This window comes from Corythoichthys intestinalis, chromosome 18 (genome assembly GCF_030265065.1).
Source record: "Corythoichthys intestinalis isolate RoL2023-P3 chromosome 18, ASM3026506v1, whole genome shotgun sequence".
NCBI classification, from domain to species: Eukaryota; Metazoa; Chordata; class Actinopteri; order Syngnathiformes; family Syngnathidae; genus Corythoichthys; species Corythoichthys intestinalis.
In genome coordinates, this window is record NC_080412.1 from 42,515,102 (window position 1) to 42,540,115 (window position 25,014).

Genomic DNA, 25,014 nt, shown 5'->3' on the forward strand with positions numbered 1-25,014 from the left:
TAGCTTTCATATGAGCCATTTCTGAAACCAATTGAATAATGAAAAGTCAGGTTGTTAGCAATTGTTTCTACAAAATGGATAAGCGACAAGACTTTTGTCAGGGACTGTATGTGCACACTTAGCAATAAAGTTGACTCGATATTTGAAAATGTTCTTTTTCTTTTTTCCCCTTTTCCTTTGTCGTATATTCGTGCAAACGTAAGGCTTTCTAAATACCTACACTCAAAGATTACCCATCAAATGAAAATAAACGTAGGTCCGCCTTGTTGCCAGCAGATGACGGCAAAGAGCTGCTAAAGCCTTTTACTGACTATTGATGACGTTTATTCGCCCTGGCTGTCATGACGTCACCCTCCCCTCCGAAACAAGTGAATCGTACAACAGTGGGCAAAGATTGCCTCTGATAAGAAGGTGTAATAATAACAGTACATGTTATGTGAACGTTTTTGTTGACGATAATATAACAACAAACGGGATAACAGGGAGATTTAGGAGAAAATGCGGCTAAAAACCTTACTTTCTGACAAATAATCAAAACACTTTGCTGGAGGGGTACCGTATTGCATTTTGCTAGCAAGCCTGCGGACAGAGATAAATACCAGAGTGAGCTTCTTCGTTTAGATATACCTTAGCAGGAATAACGTCCGCCCTCTTAGACCTTTAAACCTACCCGATTGGACAAGAGAGACGTCAGTCAAAAGATTATCTGTGTGGCGGTAGGTTGACCGCGAGCTGTCGAAGCGAAGCCCTTCTGCGAGTAGTCCACATTTCTACGGCTTTCAGTCGCTTATTGTATTGGCAGCCTGCCTCCCGCCCTCATCATCTCCCCCGTAGGACTGTCCGCTCCGGCATGACTCGGTCGACAGGAATGCAGCACCGGTTTTCATAAGCATCTGGACGCTATATTGCCACATTGGATTTATTCTGAGAACTTTTCGCATGTTGCGCTGGTGCCCTACTCAAGAAAACGCTTGAACTGAGGTTTTGCAGGAGACAACGCAAGGTTATGCAGGTAATGCTTCCCTTTTGGATAACATTGCATATACAGTGGATAACATCTCACACGTTGTTTACATGTACTGTATTGTAATCGGATTTTTGCATCTCCTTAATAGCCACTATAGCAGTCCACGTCAGGGATCCTTTGGTTCCTCCGGGTGTCCTCCTCGGAGCTTTTTTTGTAGCCATCCCAGCAGCTTGTGTGTGCAGGCAGGGGGCGAAGATGGGACTGCCTGCCTTGGAGTTTAGTGACTGTTACCTGGATAGTCCGCAGTTCAGGGAGAGACTCAAGTCCCATGAGCTGGAGCTGGACAAGACCAGCAAGTTCATAAAGGAGCTCATCAAGGACGGCAAAGCGCTCATTCTGGCGCTCAAAAGTAAGTTGAATGACAGCACATTGCAGTGTACACAACTTTTTTTTTTTTTTTGTGAATGTCCATATTAACTACACTTCTGACACTCAGCCAATATGATTCTTGCTGAGGAAAATTAGTTTGTCAGAAGCAGTATTTGACAGTCCATAAACAGATTTAAAAAAATACAATGACATAAAATGAACTTTCCAGCCAGGGGAACCTCACGCCAGACAATTACACGAGTCACAATGATCCGAGTCGCAAGTCCTGAGTCTTACCTGTTGTGGGAAGGTCGAGTCAAGTCACGAGGTTATGTCGAGTCGAGTCACGAGGTTACGTCGAGTCACGAGGTTACGTCGAGTCGAGTCACGAGGTTATGTCGAGTCATGTGGAGTCGAGTCACGAGATTATGTCGAGTCATGTCGAGTTGGGTCATGAGGTTATGTCGAGTCGTGTCATGAGGTTATGTCAAGTCGGGTCACGAGGTTATGTCGAGTTGAGTCGGAGCACGAGGTTATGTTGAGTCAGGTGGAGTCGGGTCACAAGGTTATGTCGAGTCAGGTCGAGTCGAGTCACAAGGTTATGTTGAGTCGGGTCACAAGGTTATGTCGAGTCGGGTCACGAATTTATGTCGAGTCATGTCGAGTCTGGTCAAGAGGTTATATCGAGTCGGTTCATGAGGTTATGTCGAATCGTTACACGAGGTTCTGTCAAGTCGGGTCAGGATATTTATATCGGGTCATGTCGAGTCATTTCGAGTCAGGTCACGGGGTTATGTCGAGTTGAGTCGGGTCACGAGGTTATCAAATACTTCTTCTCCCCACTGTGTGTCGAGTCGGGTCACGAGATTGTCCAGTCAGCTCACAAGCTTCTGTCGAGTCATGAGTTTATGTTGAGTCGGGTCACGAGGTTATGTCGAGTTGAGTCAGGTCAAGGTTATGTTGAGTCAGGTCGAGTCGGGTCACGAGGTTATGTCGAGTCAGGTCGAGTCGAGTCGCAAGGTTGTGTTGAGTTAGGTCACGAATTTATGATGAGTCATGTCGAGTCGCGTCACGAGATTGTCCAGTCAGCTCACAAGGTTCTGTCGAGTCATGAGGTTATGTTGAGTCGGGTCACGAGGTTATGTCGAGTTGAGTCAGGTCAAGGTTATGTTGAGTCAGGTCGAGTCGGGTCACAAGGTTATGTCGAGTCAGGTCGAGTCGAGTCGCAAGGTTGTGTTGAGTTGGGTCACGAATTTATGATGAGTCATGTCAGTCGGGTCACAGGTTATATCGAGTCGGTTCATGAGGTTATGTCGAATCGGGACACGAGGTTCTGTCGAGTCGGGTCAGGATATTTATGTCGGGTCATGTCGAGTCATTTCGAGTCAGGTCATGGGGTTATGTCGAGTCGGGTCACGAGATTATGTTGAGTCAGGTCAAGTCGGGTCGCGAGGTTTATGTTGAGTGAGGTCGAGTCGTGTCACGAGGTTATGTCGAGTCAAGTTGCGTCGGGTCATGAGGTTCTGCTGAGTCGGGTCACAAGGTTCTGTCGAGTCGGCTCACGATGTTCTGTCGAGTCATGTCGAGTCGGTTCACGAGGTTATGTTGAGTCAGGTCGAGTCGGGTCACGAGGTTTATGTTGAGTCAGGTCGAGTCGTGTCACGAGGTTATGTCGAGTCAAGTTGCATCGGGTCATGAGGTTCTGCTGAGTCGGGTCACGAAGTTGTGTCAAGTCTGGTCACAAGGTTATGTCGAGTTGAGTCAGGTCACGAGGTTATGTTGAGTCGGGTCGGGTCACGAGGTTCTGTTGAGTCGGGTCAAGAGGTTATGTCGACTTGAGTTGAATCACAAGGTTATGTCGAGTCAGGTCACGAGGTCATGTCAAGTCAAGTTGCGTCGGATCACGAGTTTGTCGAGTCGTGTCACGAAGTTATGCCGAGTCGGGTCACGAGATCATGTTGACTAGAGTCAGGTCACGAGGTTATGTTGAGTCAGGTCGAGTCGGGTCACGAGGTTATGTCGAGTAAAGTCGCATCGGGTCACGAGGTTCTGTTAAGTCGAGTCACGAGGTTATGCCGAGTCGGGTCTCGAGGTTATGCCGAGTCGGGTCTCGAGGTTATGTCGAGGTGAGTCTTCAGGTTATGTCAAGTTGAGTCGAGTGGAGATCCGAGATCATGTTGAGTCAAGTCAAAAGGTTGTAAAGATGAGTTGTGTAAAGTCAAAAGGTTGTTGAGTCGAGTTACTGGTTACTCAATTCCTTCACCATTGTTCCCCAGCCCACTCGAGTGTAGCTTGAGCCTCCCAGCTCAAGCGAGTCAAGTCCGAGTCTTTTTTCTCAAGTCTGAGTAGAATTGCGAGTCATCAAATTTGTGACTCGAGTCGACTCGAGTCACAAATTTGACTCAAGTTTGCCTTACGCCATACACCTTACACGGGTCCATGTTGTGCTCTTACTTTCCCTTTCATTTTAGTGTAGTTAATTTATGCAATTGTTTGTCATTTTTGCAAGGAACCGCATTGTATTTGCTGAAACTGTCCTAATGTGAGCGTGGGAGTCTCACATTAGCCCTCTTGTTCAAGTGCACTTGCTCTCATGTTTAAGGTGTAAGAATGTGAATATCTCCCCAAGCTGTCAACGCCTTGATTCTCATTAGCCAACACTGGAGATTGGAGACATTGGGAGTGCTTTGCTCTGTGTATCACACACTGCTGAGTGCTGGTATGTGCGGGAGGGTGTAAAAAGGCTTCCATGCTGGCTGGATGTCAATAACAGAGCGAGCTACAACCAAGCTCATCTTGTAAATGAACTGCTAATAGCTAATGGAAGTGGATTTCCATGTTTACTTGTCGATAAAGGGACGATTGGGTGAGGTGATATCTGTCCATAGCCTCTTTTACATCGGACGTAGTGAAAGCAGAATGTCACTCCATTCAAAAATACAAGCTTGGACTTTCCACTATGTGTCAGCAGCCGTTTTTTCTTTTTAAACTGTGTCATCTCTTTCAGTTGACGATGCATATCCTTCTATTTCTGCTCATTGTGAGATCTGGAAAATGAAAATGAATGACCATTGTGGCTTTTCTGTGCTGTTCTCGCAGGGTGCTGCCGCTCTTCAGCAGTTTCATGTACAGTTTCCCTCCACTTGATTACATTGTAGCTTTAGCTATTGCTGATTTATTAAATGATTGTTTCCAATTTCAGGAAAATGAAGGAGGCAAATTGCACAACAATTGGGTGGAAGATTTCCTTCCCAGTCCATTGTGTTGTCGGGAAATCTGAGAATGTGCTTGGTTTGAGTACAGTTTGGAAAGCACGCGAGTTTGTAATTCTCTGCACGTTCATGCACACATGTTGTAAATATGGCTATAGTGCATTCCTTATGAACTCTTGAGCTCTAAATGTGTGTGTGGGTGCACGGCACTGCCATGAGGTGATATGACAACGCCTTGAATTCGCTGTAAAGCAGTGCTTCTCCATTTTTTTCTAAGTTAATGTTTCGCACCCCCTCAAATTTCTGCCGCCAATGTAAATACTATTATTTATCTATAAAATTATTATAAGCACACCTCTGCATAACATTGTAATTGGTCATCAACACACCATAGAACTAAAGTTCAGACATAAAAAAAAAATAAGGAAACACATTTACATTAAACATTGTAAAACGTTAGCATTGCTACACTGAGGCTAATGGAAAAAAAGACAGTGTACTAACTAATTTAGCCTGCTATAAAACATTGGCAGTCTTCTCCAAAACGCAAACTTGCGGTTAAAAGGTGACACTTCAAACATGAAAACTTGCTGGTTTACAGCATTTGCAAACAGTGCGGGAAAAAAAAATCTATTACTGACAAGAACACTTTTTTAACCGTGTGTAAAGCTTACAGTTAGCAGCTTAGCTAACATACTTCCGGTGAATATTTCAAAATAACGTGTTCAACATGTAAATACGGATGTCTGGAGTTGCTTTAGATGGTACACTAGGATAGCTTGAAAAAGAAAAAATGATTGGCAATGAATAATTTGGCTTCATATTTGCTAACGTGTACACTTTGAAGGACAAAATGACAGTCATTTTGGATCAAATCAACACTTTTGATCAGCAGAAAACAAAAATGGCGTTGGGTTTCTTACCTATTGCATATTCTATTCTTATCTAGGTTTTTAATGACACGTTATACATCATTTTTTGTTGTTGTTATTAATATTTATTATTTTTGATAGTTTGTTTTATTTAAAGCAACACTTGGTAACTTTCAGTTTGAGTAGATTTTAGCGACGCCGGTGAACAAAAGCGGTCGTGTTTTACCTTAACGAAGACTGCGTTTCCCATTAGGACCAGCGCACACCCGCATAGTGTCGTAAACTCATGATGGTCGCCTGCAGATGGATTAGACAACATTTCAGTTTGCAGCAGCTGTGTGAAGGATGAAAAGCAATAAGGTAATGAATCCAGTTGTGGCTCAACAATAGTATATGACAGTTAGCAAGCGTGTGGCTAAAATTAGTCAGCGCTGACTATTTCGGTTGGGGTGGGTTGGTCACGCGAGTGGGTGAAAGCTGGGCCAATGTTTATTCTGTATATCCTGCTAGCTGCCCTTTCTTTTTGCTGCTCAGAAAAAAACTTTTGGTCTCTTTTGTTGCTCTGCCATCTTTGCAGAATTCGCGCAAAAGCGTTAGCAGGCACGTGCCGGTATGATAATCTGACGGGATGATAACCTTAAACCAAAATATCATTGCAATTGCAGCTCTTAAACATGGTACTTTTAGATATCTGGGTTTAAAAAAAATTAAAAACTTTCTTCCATTGAACAGGATTTTTATTTTTCAAAACATATTAGCAAATTGGAACATATGTATAATGTAAAGTTAAAATCCAACAAAAAAAACAACAAAATATTCTAAATAAAATTTAAATAAAGGCAGTCCTTTAGGTGAGCCTAAACCCACACCCACAGCTCAACATTATTACCGTCAGAACAAAAATAATTGAATTATTTTCCATAAAAAACACGTGCGTTTGACTCTTATCATGTTTATATTATACACACTCTCTTTCTCAACACCGACACTTTCTAGAGAGAACAAAAAAAACACATGTTTTATCACCGCTAGACACAGTAAACACGCTAGAGTTAACACTTGCAGCTGGTGGGACGCATTCATGACAGTATTTACTAACGTTTTGTATAAATGCGAAATCATATTGGAGGTATTGCCTCCTTGGCAGCCGCCCTCCACAAACATGTTTTACATGTTGGTTGGCCCTCCTCCTCTAAGCCGCGCTTGTCTGGAACTTTTCTGTAGCCGAAGTATTCCCATACCAGCGATTTTGTTTTCTTGGATGGGGGCAAAAGTTCAGGAGTTTCACCTCCTCCAGCCATCGTGTAGCACAGCTGACTCACTGACACTGAGCAAAAACCGGTGGGGCAGGGTTGAGCCTTACAGCTGCAAGTGAGGGATTTCTCTATGCATTTTTGGGACATATAAAATAGCTAATACCTTAGGGACGGTAGGACGGAAAATTTTTGCGGAAACTGGTAATCGACACATGTCTCGTGTTAGCATTGACTTCCGTCTTTATAATGAATGGGTAAAGGGGTAAGTGACGTATGCCGTTAAGCAGTCACCACATTTGTAGTTTTAATTTTGTGTGGCAGGGTTCCTGCCATCCTTCTCAAAGTTAATTAGTGCTGGTGAAAGTGATACACACCCCCTCAAGATATACAGTGGGGCAAATCAGTATTTAGTCAACCACCAATTGTGCAAGTTCTCCTACTTGAAAAGATTAGAGAGGCCTGTAATTGTCAACATGGGTAAACCTCAACCATTAGGGACAGAATGTGGAAAAAAAAACAGAAAATCTCATTGTTTGATTTTTAAAGAATTTATTTCCAAATCATGGTGGAAAATAAGTTTTTGGTCACCTACAAACAAGCAGGATTTCTGGCTGCCAAAGAGGTCTAACTTCTAACGTGGTCGAACGAGGCTCCACTCGTTACCTGTATTAATGGTACCTGTTTTAACTCATTATCGGTATAAAAGACACCTGTCCACAACCTCAGTCAGTCACACTCCAAACTCCACTATGACCAAGACCAAAGAGGACACCAGAGACAAAATTGTGGACCTGCACCAGGCTGGGAAGACTGACTCGGCAATAGGTAAAACGCTTGGTGTAAAGACATCAACTGTGTGAGCAATTATTAGAAAATGGAAGACATACAAGACCACTGATAATCTCCCTTGATCTGGGGCTTCATGCATGATTTCACCCCGTGTCGTCAAAATGATAACAAGAACAGTGAGCAAAAATCCCAGAACCACACGGGGGGACCTAGTGAATGACCTACAGAGAACTGGGACCACAGTAACAAAGGCTACCATCAGTAACACAATGCGCCGCCAGGGACTCAAATCCTGCACTGCCAGACGTGTCCCCCTGCTGAAGCCAGTACACGTCCAGGCTCGTCTGTGGTGCGCTAGAGAGCATTTGGATAATTCAGAATAGGACTGGGAGAATGTGTTATTGTCAGATGAAATCAAAATAGAACTTTTTGGTAGAAACACAGGTTCTCGTGTTTGGAGAAGAAAAAATACTCAATTGCATCCGAAGAACACTATACCCACTGTGAAGCATGGGAGTGGAAACATCATGCTTTGTGGCTGATTTTCTGCAAAAGGACCAGGACGACTGATCTGTGTAAAGAAAAGAATGAATGGGGCCATGTATCGAGAGAGTTTGAGTAAAAATCTCCTTCCATCAGCAAGGGCATTGAAGATGAGACGTGGCTGGGTCTTTCAACATGACAATGATCCCAAACACACAGCCAGGGCAACAAAGGAGTGGCTTCGTAAGAAGCATTTCAAGGTCTTGGAGTGGCCTAGCCAGTCTCCAGATCTCAACCCCATAGAAAATCTGTCGAGGTAGTTGAACGTCCGTGTTGCCCAATGACAGCCCCAAAACATCATTGCTCTAGAGGAGATCTGCGTGGAGGAATGGGCTTAAATACCAGCAACAGTGTGTGAAAAGCTTGTGAAGAGTTACAGAAAACGTTTGGCCTCCGCTATTGCCAACAAAGGGTACATAATAAAGTATTGAGATGAACTTTTGGTATTGACCAAATACTTATTTTCCACCATGATTTGCATATAAATTCTTTAAAAATCAAACAATGTGATTTTCTGTTGTTTTTTTTTCCACATTCTGTCTGTCATGGTTGAGGTTTAGCCATGTTGACAATTACAGGGAAAATCCTGCTCAACATACGACCATTTCGACTTACAAACAAGGTCCTGGAATGGTTTAACTTCGTATGTAGAGGTACCACTGTACTGTACACCAGGCTCTATAATGACTACAGTCAGTTTTGACAGCCTCAATTACAGTACGCGGCGTGTCTACATTCATGTATTTTTGCGGCTTGTGCATGAAACCTGTGGTTGCTTGAAAACAGCCCTGCATCCGACCATTAGCACTGTCTTGATAATGGCCTTGCCTTTTTGCCCTCTACTCTGACTTCAAAACCGAGCCTTTAACATTAGCGCTTGCGTGTGAATGACTCAGTGCAGAATGGGAATTCTTTTCTACTGCGCCCTTTTGCCCTCCTGTCATCTGCCCCCTTTACATTACGCCATTGTTTTTCCGGAGCCACCCACCGTGCTGTCGATGAGTTATATGGAAGCTAATAGCAGCGGTTGTGTCGCGCGACTGTCAACCGGGTTGATAGATGACGGCCTGGCACACACCCACGCACACTGCACCATAACTAATTGTCAATTATGGTGGATGTAGGGAGTCCGACTGTATTTTCAAAGGTCCTCCTCGGTAGTATGTGCCAGATGGAAAAAGAGAAAATAGAACACCATGGCCTTATTATTTTAGTTTTAGCCTTTGGAGTATGGAATCTAGGTTGTGGAGGGGGTGTGCTTTTCTGTGAATGCAGCAAGATGTGAAATATGAATATTCCGTTTGAAGTAAGTTCTGAAGATATTTTGTCTCCCGTGGGAGGAGCATCATTTTTCATAGGTATGTGCGTATTCTGTATAATGTGTGTCATTGCAATGGAGCACAGTGGGGGTTGGGGGTCTTCCTCAAGCTGTGACGTACTCTGCAGGAGAAGGAAAATAGGGCATGACTGAGCTCTGCCCTGGTGCTATTGTTGCTTTGCAATTGTGCACACACACGTACTGTAAATACAAGAAGTGGATCAGAATGGCAAATTCCTAGCATGAATGGGTGTGGCGTCTTTGATTTGGAAAGTATTTCAAAATGTGAACGCGGTTGTCAATATTTGTCCCTACATTAGCTTATATAGTGGGGCAAATAAGTATTTAGTCAACCACCACCAATGGTGCAAGTTCTCCTACTTGAAAAGATTAGAGAGGCCTGTAATTGTCAACCTGGGTAAACCTCAACCATGAGAGACAGAATGTGGAAAAAAACCCCCAGAAAATCACATTGTTTGATTTTTAAAGAATTTATTTCCTAATTAGAGTGGAAAATAAGTATTTGGTCACCTACAAACAAGCAAGATTTCTGGCTGTCAAAGAGGTTTAACTTCTTCTAACGAGGTCTAACGAGGCTCCACTCGTTTCCTGTATTAATAGCACATGCTTTTAACTCATTATCGGTGTAAAAGACACCTGTCCACAAGCTCAGTCAGTCACACTCCAAACTCCACGATGGCCAAGACCAAAGAGCTGTCGAAGGACACCAGAGACAAAATTGTAGACCTGCACCAGGCTGGTAAGACTGAATCTGTAATAGGTAAAACGCTTGGTGTAAAGAAATCAACTGTGGGAGCAATTATTAGAAAATGGAAGACATACAAGACCGCTGATATTCTCCCTCGATCTGGGGCTCCATGCAAGATCTCACCCCGTGGCGTCAAAATGATAACAAGAACGGTGAGCAAAAAACCCAGAACCACACAGAAGGACCTAGTGAATGACCTACAGAGAGCTCGGACCATAGTAACAAAGGCTACTATCAGTAACACAGTGCGCCGCAAGGGACTCAAATCCTGCACTGCCAGACGTGTCCCCCTGCTGAAGCCAGTACATGTCCAGGCTCGCCTGTGGTTCGCAAGAGAGCATTTGGATGATTCAGAAGAGGACTGGGAGAATGTGTTATGGCAGGATGAAACCAAAATAGAAATTTTTGGTAGAAACACAGGTTCTCGTGTTTAGAGGAGAAAGGATACTCAATTGCATCCGAAGAACACCATACCCACTGTGAAGCATGGAGGTGGAAACATCATGCTTTGGGGCTGTTTTTCTGCAAAGGGACCAGGACGACTGATCTGTGTAAAGGAAAGAATGATGGGGCCACGTATCGAGAGATTTTGAGTGAAAATTTCCTTCCAACAGCAAGGGCATTGAAGATGAGACGTGGCTGGGTCTTTCAGCATGACAATGATCCCAAACACACAGCCAGGGCAACAAAGGAGTGGCTTTTTAAGAAGCATTTCAAGGTCCTGGAGTGGCCTAGCCAGTCTCCAGATCTCAACCCCATAGAAAATCTGTGGAGGGAGTTGAAAGTCCGTGTTGCCCAACAACAGCCCCAAAACATCACTGCTCTAGAGGACATCTGCATTGAGGAATGGGCCAAAATACAAGCAACCGTGTTTGAAAAGCTTGTGAAGAGTTACAGAAAACGTTTGGCCTCCATTATAGCCAACAAAAGGTACGTAACAAAGTATTGAGATGAACTTTTGGAATTGACCAAATACTTATTTTCCACCACGATTTGCAAATAAATTCTTTAAAAATCAAACAATGTGATTTTCTGTTTTTTTTTTTTTTTCACATTCTGTCTCTCATGGTTGAGGTTTACCCATGTTGACAATTACAGGCCTCTCTAATATTTTCAAGTGGGAGAACTTGCACAATTAGTGGTCGACTAAATACTTATTTGCCCCGCTGTACATGTTTTGTCCTGTTGATTTTGAGTCACTTCCTATTCGTTTGGTGGTATTCATTTAAATTAACTCATTACCTGGTATTCCCTGCCATTGACCGCCATAGACGTCCAATCGTTTGAAGTGGGAGGGATGGCAGCGAATGAACGAATGTTCATTCGCTGCCACCCTCCCACTTCAAATGGATTGGACGGCTACAAGTGATAAACTCATTCCAATTCACAGCACATTTTGCACTCTTTTCCCAAGTCATACTTTGCCTTAAATATTTCATCATGTGGACTCATTGAGTTACACGCCGTGATGACAGTGACTCAGTATTACTCGCATGTGTTCTCGTTTCAGCGCACACGGCTACTCACGCCGGCCTTGTTACCACAGCAACCGCTTAAAAATGACTCAGAAATGCCTGGGCACACGGATTGGCTGAAGAAATATTTCCACAGGGGTGAAATAAAGTGTAATTGTGTGACTTAGCCCGGAGGATGATTGCCTTTCAATTCAGCGCTGCACTGCTGGGTGGCTGCTCGCTTCTGATTGGTCATGAAAATTATGCAGTTGCACTTTTACTTCCTGTGTAAAAATCAACTTATACGACAGGTAGCTAGTGAGTTATATCGTGAAATCGCGAGTTCACATTTTCAGCTGTTTCAATATGAACGTTTACCACAAGTCAGTTGACAGGAAAGGTCTGGCAAACCTGGGAAAATGATTATATGTACATATCGTTTCCCTCCCTATTCTACTTACCTCTTTAGTCTATTTATGCTTTCAATTTGCTTGTGGTTTCAACCCAAAAAGCCCCAAAAGTCATTAAAAAAACACAGTGGTTTGAACAATTTGGAAGCTGACCAAAGCTTTAATTTGAGCACCAAGTGGATCCAGTGTGAAATTTATATCGAGTTACAGGGTGCATATCTGAGACATTGGCACCTAGTGAGTTAGTTGGATCCTCCTCAAAATTGGTAAGGCTGTTCATGAGACATATGAGATCTCAAGTTATCAAAATGGTGAATTTTCATTCACGGGCCTGTCCTGGGCGGGGTGTCAAAGTTGGCCATTTTTTTGGCAACATGCCAAATTCAAGTAAATTACAAATAACTGCCTGAAACAAGGTTCAATCTTTTAAATATCTGGCATGTAAGTGAGGTATCCCAGCCTGAACACGACTGCATTGAAATATTACCCATTAGGCCAGGCGGACCCTGCTGGGAACAGGAAACACATTTTTTTTTTTTTTTTACTAGACAGGCTCCTCCTCCCAGGGAAAAAAATCAATTGCCCTCAAACCCACATCAGGGGAGCTTTAAGACATGTATTCAGGTTTCTGATGATAAATATTGAGGTTTCGTTAAAGCGGAGGGGTCCAAATAGGAAAGTGAAAATGACCATCGCCATTTTGTCTCACCACAAATTTTGAACAGTCATAACTTGGCAGACATACAACATATCTGTGCCAAACGTCCTGTGCTTGGTGAGAGTCATACCCTGAAGGGTTCTGTAGGGGTCATTTGCATTAACTCTGCAGCGCCAACTAGTGGGAACAAAAAGTCACTCATTTTACTTATACATGTCAAGTACTTTTCAGTTTGTTCATTGTAGTTACAAGTATTTTTGTAATACTATATTTTAAGGCCCATGTCCACATGTCTCTGTCTGTTGCCCTTTGTCCGCCATTAAAAGGAAGTACGTTTTTTCAGGGACTTAGGCAGCTTGTGAGCCACAAAATGTGGCGCACTTGGTCGAATTGGCCCAATTAGTAGATTTATTTTGATTTTGAATTAAGGGCGTGGCTGCACAGCCAGGTATTAACTCCTTTTTTGTAGGACCCCGTTCAACAGTTTTTCTTCACCTAGGTGTGTGACTATTTGTCATCTCAGGATATGCAAAAACATCTTTGTCAGCCATGCCCAGAACACAAAAGACGTTTTCGTACACATGTTTGTTTCTCATGAGATAATGATAGGGGGACGATCTGCCACCACCCTGAGCTGCGTGCCGTCCGAGTTGCGTGACGTCCAAGTTGCGCCAAAATTCAAGGGCCCGTTCAGTCCTGCTTGCAGGCTTAGTTATGACATGTCTTATGAACCCACAGTCAAATAAAATGTGAACTCTTTTTTTCTTTTATTCATTTCATTTCTGCTCAGAATCAGTCGGTACACTGACTTTATTATTTTTGTTCATGTCTGCTAGTTTCACGTATTTTTGCTACTTGAATACCAACAATAAAATTAACATAATGACAAAATTATTATTTAGAAATATATAATTAACTCATATTATATAACAGAAAAAAATGGCCTTTTAATTCATTTTCAGGAAATCAAAATAGTAAATTCACACAAAACTTGCATGAGAATGTATTATGGAAAATATGAACTAAAGAATACATGTTATTATCCTAATAAAAATATGGAAAAATAATACAGTTGAAATCAAATCGAATTGGCCCAATTAGAAGATTCATTTTGCTTTTGAATAAGGGTGTGGCAGCACAGCTCAGTAGCCCCTCCTTTTTTGTAGGACCATCTTCAATTGGGGTTTTTTCACCTAGGTGTCTGAATGTATTTTCATCTCAGGATATACAAAACCATCTCTGTCAGCCATTCCCACAACATAAAAGAGGTTCCACACAAAAATATCTACAAAATCTATTCTATGTGCAATACGTATTTACGTGCAATATTAATCTGCAGTGAATGACTTCACTGTCAACTGCTGCTACTTCACTTCAATTATTTGCACTGCCTGTACATAGGACTACCTCATACATGTTTTATATTTATTTAGATTTTATACTTTTATTCTTGCAAGCCACTTTCAAGATTTTTCCTTGTGCAATATTCAATGCCTTGACTGTCAACTGCTGCTACTTCAATTATTTGCGCTGCCTGAACATAAGACTACCTCATACATAATTTTATATTTATTTAGATTTTATACTTTTAATCTTGCAAGCCACCTTCAAGATTTTTTTACTTGTCCTGCACTGTAAAGGGAGATGCTCCACAATTTTATTTTACAACCGTATAATGACAATAAAGGGCTATTCTATTCTTAAAAAAAAAAAAAAAAAAAAGAGAGGTGAGTTTCGAGCTCATGTTAGTTTCTCATGAGACGATCTGCCACCACCCTGAACTGCGTGCTGTCCGAGTTGCGCCAAACTGCGAGGGCCCCTTCAGTCCTGCTTGCAGGCCTATTTTCTAGAGGCCTGCGAAATTTACGATCCTTAGATTATTTGCGATTCGGCCATGGAAGATTGGAGAACGATTCACAAACATCCAAATTCCAATTTTTTAATTATACCAGGTAAAACGGAAGTAAAACACAGTCAGCGCCGTCTTTGGGACTCAATGAGGAACGGACCGAGAGTAAATATCATGCTCAACTCATGCCGCTAGATAAAAAAAAAAACAATCATACCTGACTGCGGCCGACAGCCGCTACAAACAACGCCCAGTTGCTACAAACATAGGGCTACAGTAGATATCACATATACGTAGGACTAGATGCAAATTGACAGACGAAGGCGGTGTTAGAACATCTATTATTGAACCGAGATGCGAAATGACAGACTTTCCGGCGTTAGTAAACAGCCGCCATCTTAAAGCAGTACTAAAGCAGAGACTTCTCTAGAAGGCTGTTGTAGCGAACCTAATTAACTTTTTCTCTAAAATACTCCTAAATCGGCAGAATCTTGTCTTGAATCTATCTTTAAATGATGAAATAGTTTTAAAACTTTGACAAAAGTAGACAGAAGGGAAATTATGGATAACGGGAGCAATTTTAACAACTGTAACAGTTGATTCACAACATTAAATTAATTGAATGTAGTTTAAAGCTGCTGATACAGAATGGGGACTGGAGTATTTTATTTACTGTTATTTTTGTATATTTGTTTACTGTTATATGCTAATTGGATACTCAAATAGTAGTTTGGTTTAGCCTGAAAGGATTTTTGAACAATTTTGGAACTAATGTACAAAACATTAAAAAAAAAAAAAAAAAAAAAAGGAGGGAGGTGCATCAATAATCGTTTTATAATCGAATCGGAGCCTCTGAATCGTAATCGTAATCGAATCGTTAGGTGCCCAAAGATTCCCAAGCTCTACCTTTTTCCATTTATAATATATAATACAATAAAGAAATTTGTATTAATTCAGTCTGGTTGTGCGTTAAAGTGCCTATTATAAGTACCATAATTTTCGCACGATAAGGTGCACCTGGGAAATAAATCTTTTTCCCAAGCTGGAGTTCTCTTGCAGACTGAAGAATAGTGAAACCAACGGCCAGGTATTTTCTTTGTAGAACCCAATCAAGAAAAATGAAAGAATCTTCCAAAATTAATCTCGCGCTAACCTTCGTACAAAATTCATGTAATTATAGTGCATCACTTGTCTAATCCTCCTTAATTGTTGTGAGAACTGTCTCCCAGACTATACTGACGTGATAGCGCGGTGGCCATCAGAGGGGAAAAAAACAAAGCAGAGGAAGCCAGTGGTGATTTATTTCACCCTCTGAACCTCTTAAAAGGGAATCTGTGGCCTGAGGTCTCCATTTGCCTCTCAGCCTCGCAGGCGCACATTCAAGACGAGTGTGCGATGATGAACTCGAAGCTCTCAGTAGTGAAAAGGTGTGGCTCGCATTTGAAAGCATCTAAAAAGGGAAAAGCAATTAAAAAAAAAAAAAAAAAAAAAAACCTCAGGTTTATTTAGAACAGACTGCCCAGACTTGCTGCACTATTCCCATGTGTACAAGGTGCTCCACAGGTGAGGCTTAGCAGAAATAAAACAATGGCGCGCATGTTCCCAGACGCACATGTAGACGCATGTTAAATTTAGAATAATCATCTGCATCCCACATCAAAGCTTTCAAAAGTAAACGGAGAGGAGCCGGTTTTACAAGCTCCAGGCTGTCATGGTCCTGGACCTGTCTCAGATCCGTGTGGGAACTTGAGGCTCACACGTCTCAGGTGGTAACAGTGAACATGCCAGAGAAAAAAATACTTTTAATCCTGCTCATTTGAGTGTCACTCAAACTGGGAAAAAATAAGGTAATGCTCTGCAAATCACTGGGTGGCTGTGGATCGTTAATGACACTGAAACAGCGCATTCGCAGCCAGTCTTCCCTGTTTTGAGGGCATTTATACGTACCGTAATTTTCAGCCTATAAGCAGCTACTTTTTTTCCTTCATTTTGAATCCTGCGGCTTATAGTCCAGTGCGGTTTATTTGTCGATTTATTTGGGTTAATTATGGCCATTCATAACATTATGAATTATGTCACTGACTCCATTTATGTCCAGCTCAGATCTTTTACATCTCTTCAAAAGTAAGATAATTTGCCGGATAACGCTAACTGACATCTGTTATAAGCATTCATTAATGCTCATGGCAGTGTCATGTCATAATTATGAGTCTGTAATCATAGTCTTATGGTGCCACTGTCAAATTAAGTGTTACAAAATAACATAACTAGTAAGGGTGTAACGGTACATGTACTTGTATTGAAGCGTTTCGGTACGTGGTGCTCGGTTCGGAACGGAGGCGTACCGAACGAGTTTCTGATGTAATGTAACCCTTACTTTTCGAGGCTGTGAGTCGATCGGGTTACAGTTTCTTTGTGTAGATTATATTTACTCCGTCTTCTCTACTATAATGAGGACCAACACGGTACGACAGTATAACCCAGAAACGTCAACGGTGCGACAACGTGGCCGCCGCGAGAACGCAGTGAAACGCGGGATTTAAAGTCAATCAGCCAATGCACACCAGTCGCAGTGCGGCCGCGTGTTATGCGTCCCAGAAGCGGCTCAACGCGACGCACGCGAAAAGAATGGCAGAGTTTATTATTTGACGCGAGACACGGCCCTCCTGCGTCAATACTACTAGCTAGGATCGGGCAGACCGGAAGTCACTCGTGTAAAAATACGGTGGATCCGGTCGATTTTCAAACTAATATGCAATCGTAATCTACTTTTTGAGTCCATAGATCTCTTGAGTGGTAGATCGGGGCACAGTTGACTTGTCTTTGTTGATTTACTGCTGTCTTCTCTGCTATCATAATGACCAACACGGCCCCGTGTTCAATACAAAACCCTCCTACAAAACAAGTAGGAACTAATATTCACACAGGAACTAAAGTTATACAACATAAAATATACAACATAAATGAATACTACAACACATTTGTAAAATATAAACACATAATAAAATAGATAATAGCCCATTTAAATGAAATGAAATGAGCTAAAACACCTGTAATTAAATTATAAGAATAATACACAGATCCTGCTTACACAATTAAATTTATTAATTTCTGTGTGGCGCTTTAATTTGAGAAAATCCACCAATAAAGCTTTTGAAAACTGTTCATAAGAAAAAAAAAAGATTCATTGAGGCATTTCATCTGTAAAATACATGTTAAAATCTTTGTCATTGGGATTGCTTTTCTCTTTAGCACAGGACTTCTTTTTTCTTCTTTCTTTCAGAAAGAAAGCTGACCAATACGCAGGGTCTGAAAGGCAAATTGTTTTTGGATTGTCTTTAAATACCGGCTACTTTTTGAGCAGAATTCTAGCTTTGTATAATCTAATGTTCCTATTGTTGAAAGCAAAGGTGTGTAATAAACAACTAGCTCATTTATATTTTGCATTTTGTTTTCTTACTTTACCGAAAATGAACCGAACCGTGACCTCAAAACCGAGGTACGTACCGAACCGAGATTTTTGTGTACCGTTACACCCATAATAACTAGCAATTAATGAAAAGACTGGAACAATAACTAAAGAAATATTTAGCATATAACATGAATTTTGATTGTTATTTACATCTGTCGCGCCGCAATGCATGTTAGGAGGCATGTTGGACAACAACAGCGTTGACATCAGGTGGCAGCAGAGGGTTATTGCCTCCCTCAAGGGAGCAGTGATGGCCAAATGAAGCTTCTTGAAGCAATGAACCATTTGGCTGCAAAGCTTCATGGTGGTTCATTTGGCCTTATGACAGTCGTATGATGCCGCTGTCAAATAAAGTGTTATCTGTACAGTGGGGACAGCTGCGGCTTAGGGAACACTTTATTTGACAGCGGCGTCATAACACTGTCATAACTGTGACATGACACTATCACGGGCATTACTGAATGCTTATGACAGATTTCATTAAGTGCCATCCAGCAAAATATGTCTCTAACTCCATTTATGTCCAGCTTGGATGATTTACATCCATTCAAAATTCATAATTTGCTGAATGACACAAAATGTCATCAATCATAAGCGTCCATTAATGCTCATGGCATTGTCATGTCATAATTATGATAGTCTTATGGCGCCACTGTCCAATAAAGTGTAACCAAATACCATAACTAGCAATTAATGAACCAACTGGAACAGTAACAGAAGAAATGATTACCGTAATTTCCCGAATATAAGGCACATCCGTGTATAATGTACACCCCAAATTTACTTGTAAAATCTAGGGAAAATTATTGTACCGGTTTATAACGCGCACCCTAATTTTAGCACCAATAAATAGAAGAATACAAGAAAACAGCTCGTGTACAGATACAGAAATGTCATTTTACTGACTGGTGAAACACAGCACAAGCATAGCACATCGGTAGTTCAAAACATTACCATAAACTGACAATATTTACAGTAATAATATGATTTGACAACTTCTCCAACTTACCAGAATCTAGGAGAAAACAAAACAGATGTGACTTTTCTTTTAAAGGCTGCTGTATAACTTGCTCATTTCATCATGATGAATAAATGTTTCTTCCATGGATTGATACGGTAAAATGAAAGTGAGCACGTAAGTCGGAAATCCGTGAAAGCTCATCGCTGTCAACATGACAGTAACAGTAGGAACTATTGTTATTTGGGTTTGAGTTTCCCGAGGGACAGATATAGTTGACGGACACAGGAAGTCTGTGTGTTTACGTTTGTTATGGTCCGAGTTGCGGAGCTGCAATAAACGTTGACTCAAATGAGTTCAAGAAACTAAATTCTGTGCTTTATGAAGAGTGAAAAAAGCAAAATTTAACACACATGAAATCATTCGGCCGATTAGAGTGTATTACCGAAACAAAATGGTGACGTCATGTACCGTAATGGTCGGCAACGGGTCGCCGCATACGTTTCTTCAACACAACGTGGCCGTGTCAATAAAAAAAAAAAAAAAAATCGGTTAATATATATATATATATATATATATATATATATAAGGGCTGTCAAACGATTAAAATTTTTAATCGAGTTAATTACAGCTTAAAAATTAATTAATCGTAATTAATCGCAATTAATCGCAATTCAAACGGTCTATAAAATATGCCATATTTTTCTGTAAATTATATATATATTCTGTAAAATAAATTGTTGGAATGGAAAGATAAGACACAAGATGGATAAATACATTCAACATACGGTACATAAGGACTGTAGTGGGCATTTCACTCTACTGTCATTTAAATCTGTCTGTGCTGTCCTCACTCCGAAGCGTCTACTTTTTCCAAAGCTAGACAGCTAGTGAACGACGCCTTAATAATTCTTCTTCCTTTTTCATCTGATTTATTAATAAAATGGCCTCAAACCATTGTCCTCTTTAGACCGTCGTAAAACTACAAAATAAAAGTACACAAGCATTGCATTAGCAACAACGTTAGCTTAGCACGCTATCCAGGTTCACTAAACATAAACAAAAAGCGTCTCATACAAAAAATATAACATTTCGCTTACTAACATAATATGTACATTCTTTACAACAACCATACTTACGGACAAATCTTGTCCAAGGATCATATAAGCACAACATTATCAGCCCGAGACGTCGTGCAGCCATAATGAACTGGTAAGAAAACAATAAACCATGTCGCAAAGCGACCACAAGAGTTCGCTGTTGTACAGCATAAAAAGCCTTGCTGTAAAACTTACCAAAAGGCAGAATACTTTCTGAGCGGAACATGTGCGTTAATTGCGTCAAATATTTTAACGTGATTAATTAAAAAAATTAATTACCGCGCGTTAACGCGATAATTTTGACAGCCCAAATATATATATTTCTGTCTCCATCCATGTACCCGTTTATAATGCGCACCATGATTTTACAAGTTGATTTTGGGGGAAAAAACTGCACGTTACATTAGGGAAATTACGGTAGCACAGAACATGAATTTTGATTGTTATTTACATCTGTAGCGCTGCAAAGCATGCTAGGAGGCTTGTTGGACAACAAGAGTGTTGACAGCAGATGGCAGTAGAAGGTTGACTGTCTCCCCCAAGGGAGCAGTGATGGCCAAATGAAGCTTCTTGAAGCAATGGTGGTTCATTTGGCCTTATGACAGTCGTATGATGCCGCTGTCAAATAAAGTGTTACCTGTTAATATCTTTTGGTGTAAATATCCTATAATACAGTGAGGACAGCTGTGGCTTATCTATGAAAAAATATCGTTTTCGTGTCAAATTTGGTGGGTGGTGGCTTATAGTCAGGTTTGAAAATTACGGTATATGTTGTATCGCCATATTGTGAGATAATTGTTATCGTAAGCTTTGTATCTTGAGCTACCCAGAGGTTCTTGCCCCTAGTTACTACCTACCACAGGCAGGATGACCGTGGTGCTGCTGTTAGCTTGGCTACAGCTAATCACTGTCGAAGTGTCTTTTGGCTAGACACCAAACTCTAATTTGTGAACTGTACTTTAGACTTAAATGTTCAACAATTACCACCAATGTTTTTACAACTGATTGCTGTCAAATCCGCACCACTAAAGGTTGCTTAGCGTGCAGCCGCTTGAAGAAAGACCATCCAAATTTTACCCAAGAGTCGTGCGAAAACACTGTCGTCATCCCTCTGAGTGCTCCATCAAGGCTCTGTCTGCTAGGATACTTAAAACATGTCAAAAAAGAATGCTGAGTAAGCTTTTCTTTGTGTTCGCTCAAAGTGGCCTTGAAGAGACTCAATCCGCACCCCCGTTTTCAGTCTCTTTCCTTTTTGTAGTGGTAGTGCATAACATCACTATCAATTCAGTTCAATTTAATGGAAAACTATGTATCAGGGACGATTGCTTGTGTATTGAAATGAGATGTGTGTCCACACTTAAAGTATTTTGACTTATTATATCTTTCTTTTTTTAATACGACTATAGACTTCATAATGATATTGACGGGTCAAATTTGACCTTCGCTGTGCCACGCCTTCAAGTAGGGGGCCATCCCACAATCCGTTTCAGTTCTTTGCAGTCTGTTGCAGCGACACATGCAGCGATCTAACGGTGGATTTATGTTGAAAAAGTACAAAGGCTCTACCGCATACTAACAGGAAGGATTGTCTCAGGAGTGATTTGTTCGAGGATTCAAGGTTATTATTATATTTTCTGTTTTTTCACAACAATTTTCAATGTTAAAAGCTCTTTGTTGTGAGGCTGCCGCCACATTGTTTGACAGACTAGCATCTCTTTGACATGTTTACGTATAATAAATGCTAACTGCCCGGTTTCTTGCTCTTTCAACAAAAAATCGAGACTGTTTTACGTCCATTTATAAAAAATTCAGGGATTTAAGCATTTATTCACAAGAATTTTCACCGGAAAAGCTGTTTACATAAGGCGGCCGCCACATGGACTAGCATTGTACTTCGACGTATGTATGTAAAAAAAATGCTAGCTGCACGTTTTTTTTGCTTTTAACCAAGAATCGAAACTGTTTTACATCCATATCTATAAAGAATTCAGGGATTTAGGAATTTATTTACAAGAATTTTCACCAGAAAAGCTGTTTACATAAGGCGGCCGCAAGCTACATTCACTAACAGACTAGCATTGTACTTCGACATATTTACGTAAAATGAATGCTAACTGCACGTTTTTTGTTTTGTTTTTGTTTTGCTTTTCACCAAGAATCGCGACTGTTTTACGTCCCTATCTACAGTATAAAGAATTTAGGGATTTAAGCATTTATTATCAAGAATCTTCAACGGAAAAGCTTTGTTTACATAAGGCAGCCGCTACGTTGACTAACAGACTAGCATCATACTTTGACATATTTATGTAAAACAAATGCTAACTCCGCGTTTTTAACATTTTTTTTTTACTTTTACCAAAAATCGAGACTTTTACGGCCATATCTATGAAGAATTCGGGGATTTAAGCATTTTTTCTAAAAAAAATTTCACAGGAAAACTCTGTTTACATAAGGTGGCCACTAGCTACATTCACTAACAGACTAGCACGTTTTTTTGGGTTTTTTGTTTTGTTGCTTTTAACCAAGAATTGAGACTGTTTTACGTCCATGTCTATAAAGAATTCAGGGAAGCATTTATTCACCAGATTTTCAACGAAAAAAGCTCTGTCTGTGATTCCACTCGGTCAGCTTTGACGGTCACGCCAACAATGCAGCCCCCCTATTAATCGACCCCGTGTCCAGTCAATATAATTATGAAGTCTATGGTCACTCCAATTAAGCGAATATTTGAAGCAGCAAAATTTAACTCGAAGCATTTTTTCTAAATGAATTACTCGAGTAAATTGATTAATCGTTGCAGCACTAGTCGTAACCCTGAGCACTACCTGTAATTCTGAAAATAAACGTGCGGCTAGACATGTTTTTATTCATCAGTGACACTAAGCATAAGTCATCTACATTATTTAAAGTACTATAAACGCTCAAAAGTGGGCTTAAAGGGAAGACCCGCAGCCACTGCTGCCAGAGGCCAACCCAAACAAACCATAACCCACTGGCATGGAGAAAACATTGTGTATTCGTGCGCACGCACGGATCCCGTTCCGTTTTATCCCAACTCGCTCTTAAAATAACGCCGCTAAGAATATTTAATCCCCATTTTACCACACTGTTTTATCACACCCCCGCACATTTGGTGGGCATCCTCTGCACACACACGCTGCACGGGTTCATGTCATGAGTTAGGGGGGTGGCCATCCGGGTACAAAGCCAGCCACAGCTAGGCTTTAATGGGGTAATCTGCTTGGAGTGCAGGGGCTTCATCTCTGTGAAGTGTGGGGGTCTGGCTACATTACTGGTGTCTGGCTTGCTAATGAGGAGGGGGGCAGGGCTTTTCTCTATTTATTCATATTAAATTAATTCATTGGCTGCCAATGATGTCGAAAGTCCAATCTATTTCTCCTGGGAGAGGCTGAAATACGATTATTGACTGCGAATACTCAAATGGTTTTTAGCATTACAATACTTTTCCTTTTTCTTGTGTCACTTCCCTACTTGAGATGTTTGGTGTAAACTAGTGATGCACAATAATACATTTTTCAACCGATATCGATAACCGATAATTACCTGCCCCTTCTACCCGATAACCGATAATGTCACGCCTATGATTCCATTCAAATATGTATGTAAAATTTTAAAGTATACAAAGATCAAATGTTACTGTGCAAAAATGTAATTTAGTGCTATTTTTTCCCACATCAAATGTGAACAAGTAGTAAATTCCAACAACTAAACAATGGCAATGACATTGTGTAATGGTAAGCTTTTGGCAACAATTACTTAGAGCGTAAACACCCAAGTTGCACAAAAATGCCTTTAAAAGTAAGCCATTCCTAACATATATCACATTACTACACTGCAAAAACACCTCCTTAAAACTAGCAGAATTGGACTAAACTGTTGATTGTGCACATTTGGAGGCTAAATCAAGTATATAATTATCGGATTGCATTATCGGTTGAATTTAGTTTTATCTGGATTATCCGTGTGAAGTCATAATTGCCATTATCGGTGACTGATATTATCATGCATCTCTAGTGTAAACAAAGCCAGACTTTTTTTTTTTAACAAAAGCTCATAAGACACTTGTTCAAAGTCGTTCCTGACCAAAAAGTTAATACATTTGTAAATTGTGACGGAAAAACAGCAGTGATGTACTGGAAGATTGATTTGTCTGACTAGGCCTTTTGCTGTCGCTCAACAGACCATCACATGTTGGTCTCTATTAGCTAATTTCTGCATGACTGTGATGAAGTAATTCTCTATTAGACCGTTTCTAGAAGCCGACAACAACAAAAACAAGCAACACTGCAACTCACCTGCCTTTTCGGTGTGTTTGCCATGCTCCAGTTCAACTGTTAGCATAATACTGACAAGCTAACAAGACAAATAGGCCGTACTTCAGAATGTTCTTGCACAATAATAGGCCCACGTGCATTTGGATCAAACGTGTGTGATCATGTTTTTCTTTTTTGCGTGTTTGTCAGGCCCCTGCTCACCTGTTAGGATAATATGGACAAGCTAATTGTACTGCAGAACGTTCTTGCACAATAATAGTGCGGTTGGATACTAACAAAGCGTGTGATGGTGCCTTCAGGGCAGCTTTGAGTTTCCCATTGGGACAAAGAATTACGATCCTTTTACCCTTGCTTTCAAAAGCCGCTGGACCGCTATGATCATCTATAGATAAAAAGCTAAACAGTAGAAGAGGCTTGACAATACCGTTGAATGCCGTATTTTTGCTGTGCATTGGATTCATTTGACAGTTAATTAGAATAGGGCTGCAGTAATCGATTTAGGGCTGCAGCTAACGAATATTTTAGTAATCGAGTAATCGACTGAAAATCCTATCGATTAATCGAGTAATCGGATAAAACAAATATTTTTTAGGTAAAGAGCAATTATAAATATACATGAGAAAACAAGACATTTCATCTAATATTGAACCATTTTCAGTCAGTGTCTTTATTTTCATTTTTTCATATTTTTTCATTCTTCATATTTTCATTTTCCAAATTGTT

General features: G+C 40.7%; 1 protein-coding gene across 1 annotated transcript in view; it reads left to right on the forward strand.

The window, feature by feature from the left end:
• The first annotated feature begins 713 nt into the window (after nt 1-713).
• Nucleotides 714-25,014, forward strand: part of LOC130906162 (rho GTPase-activating protein 26-like) — a 164,496-nt gene continuing 140,195 nt past the window's right edge. Inside the window, exons 1-2 of the mRNA XM_057820146.1 lie at nt 714-1,012; nt 1,116-1,376. Of these exons, the coding sequence (XP_057676129.1) occupies nt 1,223-1,376 (154 nt within the window). The 5' untranslated portion in view covers nt 714-1,012; nt 1,116-1,222. The remainder of the gene's footprint in view (nt 1,013-1,115; nt 1,377-25,014) is intronic.